Source organism: Temnothorax nylanderi, unplaced genomic scaffold, assembly GCF_030848795.1.
Source record: "Temnothorax nylanderi isolate EJ_2023f unplaced genomic scaffold, tnyl_v1.0 TNYL_tig0008_pilon, whole genome shotgun sequence".
Taxonomy (NCBI): Eukaryota; Metazoa; Arthropoda; class Insecta; order Hymenoptera; family Formicidae; genus Temnothorax; species Temnothorax nylanderi.
Window position 1 is genome coordinate 1,697,210 of NW_027249070.1, and position 12,233 is coordinate 1,709,442.

The window sequence follows — 12,233 nt, forward strand, 5'->3', positions numbered from 1 at the left end:
GGGCATCCCTCTGTGACCTGTCCTGTATAAATGGATATATTATGTACATATGTACTTGCGTATGTACGCTTGCGCGCGCACGAATGCACACGTACGTCCTCGTGTAGATTCTCCTATCCTGGCGTGTCTACCGCGCGAAGGGATATCGCCGGGGAAGGATCGAGAATTGGAAGGGCGGGAGGAGACTCTCTCTCTCTCTTTCTCCTTGGCGTAAGGTGGTAGGTGGCAATAAGGCACTGGGCACCGCGCTGTTACGACCTCTGATCTGGCGAGCACGTTGGTGTGTATGTGTGGGGGGTTTATGTGTACACGTGATCCCCCCCGGCAACACGGAATATACCCCGTTGAACTCGCGATCGCCGAGCGTAGGTGCATCCATAACGATGCGTTCTCCTCATCGCGCAATTACGAATAAAGGACGGCGACTTTCTCGCGGAAACGATCTCGTAATGACCTCTTGTAAACCATTTCCGAGAAAGGAAGTCTTCGAAAGCTATAAATAACTCTCGTGACGAGACGGAAAGAGAAAGAGAGGAATTGAAAGAATTATATTAGATCGCTGAGGTAATATATTATCCATTGTCCGTCGGGGAGAATGCCGAATAATGCGAGCATGAACGAGAAAGAAAATAAGAGATAATGAAGAAATATCCGGCCGAATGATTCAGCTTGTTATTTCGACATGTAATTTTTTCGTTGTGAATCGCTTCTCCGACTCTTCTTCGAAACGTCTCGTTCGAGATATTTAAGAGCTTAATTGATAGGAGCGGAAGAATTAATTTTGAATCCGATCCGCGGTGCGCCGCTCCGAAGATCGGCCCCGCGCCCGAGAGGCTATACGCGCGAGGCCGATCATACATATCGTACATAACGCGTATATAGCGCCGAAACATCCAGCGGCCATGATGGCTCTGGTCTCGCTCGCTTATCGGCGCGGAGAGAGAGGCGAGAGAGAGAGAGAGAGAGAGATATGTTCGGGTCGATACTTCGGAGTTGAAGCGAGGAAGTCCGTAAGCGTATACCCCTCCGGACGGCTCCGGCTGAGCGGGGAGGAGGGAACTTCACCACTCCTCGTTTCGGTGCTCGCCGACGATTGGCCGTGGCACCGTGATTGGGCGGCGCGTCATTGGACGAAAAAGGACGACACCCTGGACCTAAGGATATACCTGTCGCGTATCTCGCATACGCTATTAGGGCGGAGGTAGGGGTCGGAGGGGCGGAGGGGCGGAGGGGTTGGAGGGGAGAAGCGGCAGGGAGATTAAGGGCGAGCAGGGACTATAAGCGGACAAATCGGACCCTTTCGCCGCGACTTCGGTATCATTCGGCCGGCACATACATACCTGCGACCTGTTCCGCCGTCGGTGTTAAGCTCGATGGACTTGGACAGATCGCCGGGCATCCTTCAATGTCCGCGGCGTCGTTAGATGAAGGTATAACAATCAAGGCGTGTTATTATAGTCTACTTCGCGATAAGTTGTTTTCCGTGCGTGTTTGGCTGGCAGCTTTCGCAGCGGGCGACGCGATCGAGAAAGCTGGCGGAATGCTGGAAAAAATCTTGGAAAAAATACATTCAATAATTTAAAATAATAAATATCAACAACCTTTTTTAATAAATCACATTTATTCGTAATTATTCTGTATTCTTTTATATATGTATCGTAGGCACATTTTTGTAGTAGAAGAGTAAAGTTCAATAATTAAAAAAGATGAGAGATATGTACGTGTATCGAAATGTTAACGAAATTGAATTAAATCGATTAACTGATTTACAAACTAATTGATATAATAATATATTCCTTTTTGAATATTGTTTCAAATATTGCTCTTTCACAAAATTATTTATATAATCTCATTTCGCTGTGTGAATTTCTGTAACATTTATAATCTTATATACGTATACGATAAATATTTTATAACGTCGTTCACAACCAATCCTGAATTAATCGCGACTGGTTATTTTAGAAAATTCTATCTCGCTCGAGATAAACTGTACGATAGCTCTTTCGTAAATATATATTTAGTGCGGAAGAATACCGTATTGTCTTGATGCAGTAGCTGAGTACAGCAAGTCGGGCGACAAAGAGAGGGTTCCGCTCCACCATCCCTCGCTTCGTTTCTCGTCGATGATTGGCGGTAGCGGAGGGAAGGATCGCGGATCGCAGCGGCGACGACGACAACGAAGACGAAGGGGGTGGAAGGAGAGTAACGTAGTGGGGGATATGCTCGCGCTGGGATCCGTGCCTCCTCAGATAAGAATCGGGGGATCTCCCCGTCGACCCCGGCAACCCCTTTTCCACGAACTCCACGTGAGTCGTGAAACGCCATCATCAAGCATTCATAACGTGTAGCGGTGTGTTTATCAGAGGGGCTCCCTTCAGCCACCTTCTTTTTCTCGGAGCACCTTCTCTGGCGAAAGAAATGCGCTCGCAGCAAAGACGTTAGAGATCGGATGTATGGTAAAGAAATATTCAAATGGAACAATATGTACATAATATATATGTATAATATTTATATAATTTAATATAATATAAAAATATCTATGTCTCTTACAATTAGAGGTAGAGAATCGCATCTCCATTTTTTTCAAGTCAAGCGTTATTGAGAGTTGTACTATTAAGCATGTCAGTTAAATTAAATTACTTTATTAAAAACTCAACATTCTCATAAACTTTGTAATACTTTCATAAACTTTGAATCCCATCTCATTTGAGACAACTTATACCCTGAACGGTCATTTTGAACAAAGAAGATTATATTTATAAACTATGTTGCAATAACGGTTAACTAAAAATACAGGAAAAATTATCTAAAACTAATATTTCTTATGACTAAAAAGAAATTACGACTAGTAATTCTAAAAACGGAACAATGAAAATAGAGAAAGTAAGAAAAATGTACTCACGACCTCCAATTTTTAAAAAGTGCTCGTAATATCATCCGACTAACACGATAGGAGCAACCTATACTATAAAGAATATTCCACTAAATCTATTATAAGTGAGATATAAGTGACAACTGTGACTCGTGTGACTCCCTATTATAAATCTATATACTTGAAATAAAAGCGAAAAGATCAATAGGTAGAAATCGCCGAACCATACAATATAAAAAAAATTTGGAAAGTGAAAACTTGCGAACCCCGGGAAGTTTTTCGAGAAATACGTAATGAAACACTAATACCTGTTTAAGCCGGTATTAGTGTTCCATAACTTCACGTAAAATCTTTGTTGGCATCCCTAGATAATATATGAAGAGAGAGAGACAAACAGTCGAGAAATAGAGAAAAGGGAAATATCTGCACTGTAAAATGTTAAGTACCTATACATATATTAAAAGATGAAATTTAAACCAATATGTCTTCAATTAAATAACAAAATATTATTTATAATTACCATGTGTGTCGAAATTTATTATTTTAATAAAACGGCGTTATTTTAACTCCATTAATTTAGTTAAATTAACATTGTTTTAGTAAAATTAATTGACATATTAAGTAGGAGCAGTGGCGACTTGTATAGGAATGATTAAAAATGACCCATATTGAGTATAATTTGACACTATAAATTTAACGTTAGTGCGTTATAAAAATAGTGACGTGGGACGACGGGGACAATTAAAATACATATTTTAAATAGATTCCTACCCGCAAGTAGTCACTCGCTGCTCGTACCAACGCGCGAATCCCTGCAGGAATCACGGGGGTGTGGTGATAAAAGGGGGACAGGGGGGAGAAGCTAAACGACATTAATCGCGAGAGAAATCGCTTTATCCCTGCGAATATAACTTTCCAAAACCAGACGACGATTACGGCGTCTGGTGTCCGGGGGGTGGCCCCGCGTATATACATCCGTGAAAGAGAGATCGGCGCGGCACGTGCTGACATATGGGTTTTCGGGGCTTTGCTTGTCTGGTCTAGTCGCGGCCCCGGGGTCTTTGTGCGGGGGTGGTATAAATGGGATGTCATCGTGTTAAATGGCCCCTGATGCCCCGAGCGCGGACCATTGAAAAGCCGCCGGACCGGGCCAATTCTTGCGGCTAATTCACGCCGTTTATACGTTTAATTGCCTTTGCCGAGCCACCTGGACCACCGTGCGCGAGAACATTAGGAGCGGGATTCGATCCGAGCCCGTTTAACGGGCGCATTTAGCATCTCGGGCATGTGCCGTTCGCGACGAGGCTTGTCTCTCTCTCTCTCCCCCCTTTCTCTCTCACTTTCTCTCGCCGGGGTTATTGATTTACGAGAGTGCCTCTTTTCGGATACGTGCACGAAACGCACTCGGACGTGTTTAAGATTGCCGGGCGGGCCACCCCGATGATGAATGAATCAACACTTTAGCTCTCGGCCACGAGGTAACAATAACGACGACGCCGAAACGATATCACAGCCGATTCGGCTCTATTAATAGCGTGCTTATATGTGATTGTCTTTTTTTTTGAAGACTTTTCTAAGCGATAATTCGATTGAGGGGTTCGAGTCGTCCTTAGTGCAATCGTAGCGAGCTCTGAATTTATTGACTATCGGCGATTCGCTCAAAACTGTCATGTCGTTCCGATCTATTATCTGCTTCATTAAAATCGGGAGAGGCAAAAACGCGTTATTAATATCGCGCGTAACCCTCATCTTATTATTTCAAAGATAGCACAACGAGAAAAAAGCGCGCGCGTCCGGAATTAATCCCCGTTGCTAGTAGGAGAAAACGATGCGCGCTTCTCTCGTCAAAGTGTCGTCGTTATCAACGTCCTGCTCGTTTCCTCGCTTGACGGGTCGTAAATCGCGGTATCGACGGCTCGCGCGAGAGCGAGAGGAAAAAAAAAGGGCGACGCGACCGAGCGTCGACGGGAAAAGGAGAGAAATTGATGGAGCGCCGAAACATCTCCCGTGCGGGGATGTTCCCGGGGAAGGAAATAGGCGGCTGTGTACTGAAAATCGTGCACGAGCGAGAGAGCTATAAGGACCGCCGTGAAATGCCTCCCTTTGAAGAAGGAATTGCCGATCATTAGGGGAAAAGTAGGAATAGACGTCGTCGATAAATCTGACGGCGACTCTATTGAGATCGACAGACGTTTTATTTCGACTCATTTCGATCTTATCACGGAATAATTTGCATATATATATTATATATACACTGTTGAATATTATAGGATGAAATTTAAACCAATACCTTGAGTTAAATAACATTTTGTTATTTTTAATTACCATGTGTATTAAAATTTATTATTGAACACAAAAATATGATTTTAACTCCATTGGTTTATTGCAGTTAAATTGACAATGTTTTAATTAAATTAACGACATATTGAGTAGGAGCAATTGCGATCTACAGGAATGGTTAAAAATGACTCAAATTGAGTTTGACATTATGAATTTAACAGTGTATATTTTTTTATATACATATTTGATTTACAAAATAATTTGTTTTAATAGTTTCCAGATTTTTGTAGTCTTAATTTGTTTTTTTTTTTTTTTTTCAGAAGGTAAAAACATTTTCCCGAAAAGTATTATTCTACGAAGAATCTGATGTATAATACATAGTTACTCGAGAAATCAAGTGAAAGGATTGAATTAATTATCAATTTAAATTTATTATTTATTCTGCGACTGGAAGTAAGTTGACTTCCAGAATACAACGTAATGGAAAAGAAGATATGAAGAATGAGAGATAATTATCCAATAGTGAAATATCTGTTTGTACAGTGCAAGAATAATTAAAAAGTAATTATTTATTTACAAAAGTAGAAACACAGCGGCGTTGATTAATTAGGCATCGAGGACAGGCAATATTGATAACATTGGTGAAATCAGGCGCGGAATAAGCAAGTAATTAGCGAGATGAGGAAGAAGCGTGGAAAGAAACGAGCGTGAGAGGGAAGGGGGAAAAATGGCGGACGGGGCTGTGCCCCGGCCGCGATCTCCATGAAAATGAACGCCATAAATAAAGTCGGCCGGCCAATAATTCCGTCGCGATCGAGCGACGAGAGTTTTTCATCGGGGCCGCGCACGAGAAAGAGTGGCACAGGGGCGACGAGCAGGAGGAGCAGGAGGAGGCCGGCGGTGGAGGAGGAGGAGGAAAAGGGGGAACGGAGGAAAAGCGGAAACGCGCGGCGCAGGAGGGTGGACCCGGGGTGGCGTACGGGCAGTTTGTAATCAAATTGAAAATTCCCAGCGCGGAGGAGGCCGATGAAAGAGTAACCAACGGACGCGATCGAAACGGGTCGTCCACGGGTCGCCGTCACGTGACGACGGATAAACGGAGAACCCGGGGTAGGTATATCCCGTGGCCGCTCTTCTCCGTATTGCCGCGCGTTACCTAACATCCACCCTCTCTCTTTCTCTCTCTCTCTCTCTCTCCCTCTCTCTCTCTGTCTTCTTCTTCTCTTCCCCTCTCGTCCACGACCACCCTCGCTCGCTGGATTTCCCTGGGGGGCGGTGGGCGCCGATGGGGGGCCGCGCCGTGTAAAAAGTTCGTGCGAGCAATTCAGCATCACCGAGGCTCCATTAGAGACACGCGCGCGGGGATTGAAGCCGGGATAATTTCGATAAACTCGCCGATCTCGACGCTATAATCGCGCGAAGATGATCCCCAGATTTATTCCCGTTAACAAGGGGAATACGTTTCCGTATGTCTCGTGACATCAGAGATCGCACGTGGAATGAGCATTGCATTTGATAAGATATGTAGTGCGTGTGTACATAAGCATAATAATATAATTAGAAGATAATAATATTTCAAAATCATATGCAGTATGCAGTATGATATATTAAAATATATTCTGCATCAAATATCAAATGAATAAAAGGAGGCATCGTCTCCAATAATCGAGCAGCTATATTTAATTAAAAGTTAGATCAGTGGCGTCACCTATCGAAAAAAATATTTATTATTTTCTTGTTGGTAATTACGAGTAATATCGACATAATCGTAGACCGAGTAGCCGAATAGTTTCTTTATCGACTGCAGTATTCAGCAAGAATGGTAAGAATTGTGATTTCAAGAATTCAGGACTTCAAATCGCGAAAATAAAAGAAATCTCAAAAATTGATAAAGTATCATTATGGAGAATATAATCGGAAAGGAGGTCGCACTATCTAAAATTTCAAGAATTTTCAAAAGTTCCAAAAATTGTCTTTCTAAGAATTTCCTACATTTTTTAAGAATTGCCATTTCGAGAATGAAAAAGATAAACTAGAACACAATTTAAATTCCTTATAGACATTTTCATTAAATTCTTATATTATACAATAATAATAATATTTTATGGTATGTATTGCGGACATGTGTCTCTACACGGGAAAGAATCATATGAAAACACTTATTTTAATAATGACCACTTAAGCTGTTCCTTGGCTGATTGCAATACCTAGAATAAGGAGATCAATTTTCATATGACTCAAAGTTTTAACTTACAACTCAAGATGAAAATAAGATTGTATTGAAATAAAGTATCACCTGCGCTACTGTTTGTTCCCCAAGTGGAATGTCATCCGTTCGCAGGGCTACTCTCTGCACCACGCTTGTCGCGTCCGCATCCAAAATTATACTAAAAAAAATAATCCTGTTACCTCGCCATTGCGTTTAACATCGGCTAAATAAATATTTTATTTACCCGCCATCGCAAATTTCATCCATAGCTAGCATTACTATGTCCAAGCTGTCCAATACCGCTCTCTTCTCCACGTTCTTCCTGAGGATCTGACTTACTGAATCGTACAGGCAGTTCAGGACACTCATCAAGATCAACTGAAACAAGTTCAATAAATTAATATACGTACTCCGTGATAGTATTGAACTACTTAACAGTTTCATAATCTTACATACTTCATTTTCGTGTGAGCTGCCCATGACGTAGAAGAACAAATCTACGTTACTTCTGTAGACACAAGTCAAACCATCCAACATAATGATCTCCGCGTTTGCTCGGTGCGTTTTGCTAAACAGATTCTTCTCAAACGTTTTCTGCTCCTTCGACGTTGGAAACACATTTTTGTCGTAGTACTTTGCCAGTATCCTGTTGCCATCGTTGTCAAGGATGGCCATTCCCTTGACTGTGTACAGCGTAGGCTCCTAGAATAATTGTCTACGTTCAATTTCGTAATTAATAAAACCACACATGTCTACATAATCGAACACACAGCAGAATACATAATAAAACATGTATACAGTGCAAGATTTAGGTTAGGTAATATTAACAAGCCGTTTGAATCATTTTTTCCCTTCCTTTTCTCAAGAATGACGCAAGGAGTAAAATTGAGAGAACAAATTAAAAATAAAAATCGATTATACCATATGATTCATTAAAAATTGAGTTAGACTCAAGGTGGTGTCACGTTTAGGTTATGGCACGTAATATTCACTGAGGCGCTCTGATATAGATATATTATATTCGGTATTCTTATCACGAACGAATGTTATAAGGTTTCTTAATTGGTGTTTATCGCAAAATAACTGATATTTATCTTAAAAACCTACCAATGGTTGACCATCCATGTTTACGTCAAGTTTACCTGATTTTGACGTGTCCACCAGCCAGGGCTGCCAAGTGCCTAAGTATAACCATAAACCTTCCTACAATCAATAGTGTTTCTAGATAAAAAAAAGTGCGCCAATTTTCATATATTTTCTCGTAATAAAAATGTTCATGAATCATTAATTGAAATTTTCTTGTATATCCCAACAACATTATATTATTCTAATTTATTACAATAGCTCATAACATACATATGTAAAAAATATTTTTCCATTCGGCCACATATACATTATAAATATATTAAATTTCATTGTACATCTAACTTTGTATAAGAAGAGGATTATATTTATATATGTACATACGTGTGTAACGATACTAGAAACACACGAGTTATTCTTTACTAGTTAATTACAGGAAAAGGCATAAGAGCATATTTCCTTTCGGATTTTTTTTTCTACGATCACTAATCCTTCTTCAGAACTTTCGTGAGTTTGCGGAAGAATTCTGGTCCATTCCAGTACCCTCTGTGTGTAAAAAAAATAGATTATATAGCAATACAAAGGTTTAACATAAAATTCCACACATGTTTACGATATCCATTTAAATTCTTACCTCAACATCAAGTGCCAGTATATGAACGGGAACATATATTTCTTCAGCAAAAACATAGCGTAGAATTCTTTTCCTTGGTCCACCGGGAAGGTCTCCTTTGGTTGCATATTATAGTCGAACTCGGCTAGAATGCATTTGTCGTAACCGGTAACTAACGGGCATGACGCGTAACCATCGTAGGCCATTGTCATTGGTTTGCCGGCCAAATCATCCAATATATTCCGGTACAACACTTTTCCCTGCGCGGCTGCATAATGAATGTTGTGGTAGATATATAAGTCATCACATTTTACCGTCTATTAAATTTAAAGAATACTCTCTCTTTACCTATTGCGGCCATTGTCTTAGAATTCGGTGTGTTTGTGCAATCGCCTATGCCAAACACATTCGAATATTTCGTGTGTTGGAGCGTCTTCGGATCGACGCAGAGAAATCCGGCTTCGTTAGTCAGCGCTGGATGTTCCTTCAAAACTGCAGGCGGTCCCATCGGAGGCGTCACGTGGAGAAGAGAGTACTAACAGAACAGCGAAAGTATTAACGATTTTAATTTATCGGTAATATTTAAATATATTTAAATTATTATTTATTTTTATTTTTTATCTCACATGAAACATACCTCCTGTACCAATGTCTCTCCCGGTGAGCTTAGTTTCTCAAACGTGGCTTGCCTTTTGCTCGGGTCTATCTTCACCAGATTCGTCTGTAGATTAACGGTAATGTCTCTCTGCTTACAAACGCCCCAGAGAGAATCGGCGTATTTCTTAACTCCGAATATAACCGGCAATGCTGTGTTGTACACGACGTCGATGCCATTTCTTAATTTGCGCTTTAGGTGAAATAAACATTATCGATTAATTGAAGATTCTTGTTACAAGTTGACGCATGATAACTGTAGAGAAATATACTTTGCGAAAGTAGTCCTCGGCAATGTAGGCGATCTTCTGAGGTGCGCCCGGGCACTTGATTGGAGTATTCGGAAACGTGAATATCGCGGTTCCCTGTCCGGTGTTTTTTATCTTGTGGTAAACTTGAGGCACAGTGTCGGGCCCGTAGATAGAGCAGACTTGTGCGTCAGGATCGTGTATGCTGTCCGTCAGACCTGGAATCTGTGAAAAGTATTTTAGCACTATACTATTGTAAGAATTCAGTTTAGATATACTTGTTGTTAGACACTATATAATATCTCACTTTGTCCCAGTACAACTGCAAGCCAAGCGCAACGATCATAATGTCATATTCTATAGTATCTCCATGATGTGTTGATACTTTATTAACGTCTGGCTGAAACCCGACGACGGAAGTTTTCAGCCACTTTGCTTCTTTCGGCAGAACCTCTTTCGTATACCTTCTCGATGACGCGTAAGGACTGATACCACCTCCAACTAAAGTGAACAAGGGTTGATAATAATGCACCTAGAAAAATTGAAAGAATTCATTGTCAAAGAAGGTACCGTATATATCGCAATTTCTGTTTGTTACTCACATCGCTGGGTTCCAGCACGATCACTTGCTCCGGATCATTCAGCTTTCTTGACAGCTTTGCGGCCATCGAACAGCCAGCGGTGCCACCTCCCACCACCAGGATTTTGCAGCTAACGCAACAAATTGCAAATACATTATAGATACATATAACAAGCGACGTGACTTTTTCTCACCTAAACACTGTACTTACGAATGATGGATCTGCCTGCATTCGTTTCTAAGCAACATACACTTTGACAGCGACGCTTGATTGCGAGACAACAGTACACGAGACATCCTGATTGTCAAATGCGACTCTGCGTAGAAGGTGTTAAATGCAGTTTGAGTGCCTGTAAAGAAATCGTCAAAATATATTGTTAGTAAATGATTCGAAAATCGTGGCAGCACGTGGCAGTTAAATGATAGGTAGGAATATTCACTGTCAGCAACTTTCAATACTGAAAATCTATAGTATAATATACGTGACGTAAAATATAGATGTTCACTAATGAGTACTGACAGTGAATATCGGAATGCAGCCTATATATATATATATATATATATAGGCTGCATTTATGTTCAGCACACGCTCTCTCTCTCGAATAAATTTCCTTTGACAATGAGTACGGTTCACGATATATTGTCCGTCCCTTTATTGAATCCTCGTATCACTGCGCCATCATATATATCAATAGTTGCTTTCCATTTACATCAAAACTCAGATAAATCTCACTTCTGTCTTTCTTCAACATGAATGTTGAAGAAAGACAGAAGTGAGATTTATCTGAGTTTTGATGTAAATGAAAAGCAACTAATCTGTCATTGCAATGTCAACAATATAGCACCGGCGGCTGTCCAGTTGGAATAAAGACGATTGTAAGCTCCGGGTAGGTGCAAAATACCGCGCAACGCGATAAAAAAAAATGTAGTCGTTAACAACCGCGGACCGATATCGCGTATCGACGAAACGAGACATCTGTACCTTGTTTACATATACGGTCGGACCTTGGAAAATCTCCTGGCTCTAGGTTAATCCCTCATATCAGGCCGAGGTTCGTCACCCGCCTCCATCTCGCGATATCGCGAGCCACTCGAGGGAAAAAAGAGGTTGATCGAAAATTACGATCTCGAAGGTGCGCCGTCCCCGTTGTGGTCCCTCACACGTATACAACGTCCGGTACATGATGACGATGAGCGAAAAAGTTCCTGCCTGAGCAGCCTGAGGCAGCTCCCGCATAGAGAGGAATTCACACATTCACAGCTGTTCACAGCTGGATACAGAACGCTGAGGGATCTGCGGGGGGCCTTCGAGGGCTTCTTAAATCGATGAAAAATGGGATACACGCATTCAATTGTGTCAACTTTTCCTGGCTGATGGAAGTTAAATGATTGAATAGCTCCAGCATGATGTTGCTTTTCGGATATTCTTACTTTCTTTGTTACTATAAATGTTTTATTTGTGAAGAATGTTTGTGCTACTTAATTATGGGTCGCAGATATATGTAGTGCTTTTGTTTCTTTAAATTCATTTGTAATAGAGAATGCTTCTCTGTCAACTTATAAATATACCGCAGAAATCCTCGATACCCGAATTAGTTGTTTAAGAAGCATATGAAATAATTCTAACGTAGCGATATTATGTTATACTTATAAATCTTATAATATTTTATATTTATAGAGATCTTAAAAAGAAG

At 41.0% G+C, this 12,233-nt stretch overlaps 2 protein-coding genes and 1 long non-coding RNA gene across 11 annotated transcripts in view; 1 reads left to right on the plus strand and 2 right to left on the minus strand.

The window, feature by feature from the left end:
* Window positions 1-12,233, plus strand: part of LOC139784730 (uncharacterized) — a 61,639-nt gene that overhangs the window by 38,173 nt on the left and 11,233 nt on the right. The gene's annotated exons all lie outside the window — the stretch shown is intronic.
* Window positions 7,196-8,564, minus strand: Zetacop (COPI coat complex subunit zeta). Of its 2 annotated transcripts, none has more exons than XM_071723901.1 (5): window positions 8,469-8,564; window positions 7,818-8,063; window positions 7,606-7,739; window positions 7,449-7,539; window positions 7,196-7,359 (listed from the first exon to the last, which is right to left on the minus strand). In XM_071723901.1, the coding sequence occupies exons 1-5, from the start codon at window positions 8,484-8,486 to the stop codon at window positions 7,312-7,314; spliced, it is 537 nt and encodes a 178-aa protein (XP_071580002.1). In that variant the 5' UTR covers window positions 8,487-8,564; the 3' UTR covers window positions 7,196-7,311. The 2 variants fall into 2 exon arrangements, with proteins under 2 accessions (XP_071580002.1, XP_071580008.1); XM_071723907.1 differs by lacking the exon at window positions 8,469-8,564 and adding an exon at window positions 8,283-8,433.
* On the minus strand, window positions 8,679-11,815 carry Sqor (Sulfide quinone oxidoreductase). Of its 2 annotated transcripts, none has more exons than XM_071723892.1 (9): window positions 11,545-11,815; window positions 10,751-10,889; window positions 10,562-10,670; window positions 10,267-10,491; window positions 9,984-10,184; window positions 9,695-9,904; window positions 9,406-9,592; window positions 9,079-9,325; window positions 8,679-8,990 (listed from the first exon to the last, which is right to left on the minus strand). In XM_071723892.1, exons 2-9 carry the CDS (start codon window positions 10,834-10,836, stop codon window positions 8,930-8,932), a joined length of 1,326 nt encoding a protein of 441 aa, XP_071579993.1. In that variant the 5' UTR covers window positions 10,837-10,889; window positions 11,545-11,815; the 3' UTR covers window positions 8,679-8,929. The 2 variants fall into 2 exon arrangements, with proteins under 2 accessions (XP_071579993.1, XP_071579988.1); XM_071723887.1 differs by having other exon boundaries at window positions 11,522-11,815.

Coding starts and splice junctions, on each gene's coding strand:
- Zetacop (XM_071723901.1), bottom strand. Junction 7,740..7,817: donor GCAGCTCACACGAAAATGAA/GTATGTAAGATT, acceptor AACTTGTTTCAG/TTGATCTTGATGAGTGTCCT. Junction 7,540..7,605: donor GATGAAATTTGCGATGGCGG/GTAAATAAAATA, acceptor TATTTTTTTTAG/TATAATTTTGGATGCGGACG.
- Sqor (XM_071723892.1), bottom strand. CDS start 10,836: ATGTCTCGTGTACTGTTGTCTCGCAATCAAGCGTCGCTGTCAAAGTGT. Junction 10,671..10,750: donor TGCAGGCAGATCCATCATTC/GTAAGTACAGTG, acceptor TTGTTGCGTTAG/CTGCAAAATCCTGGTGGTGG. Junction 9,905..9,983: donor CCGAGGACTACTTTCGCAAA/GTATATTTCTCT, acceptor TTTCACCTAAAG/CGCAAATTAAGAAATGGCAT.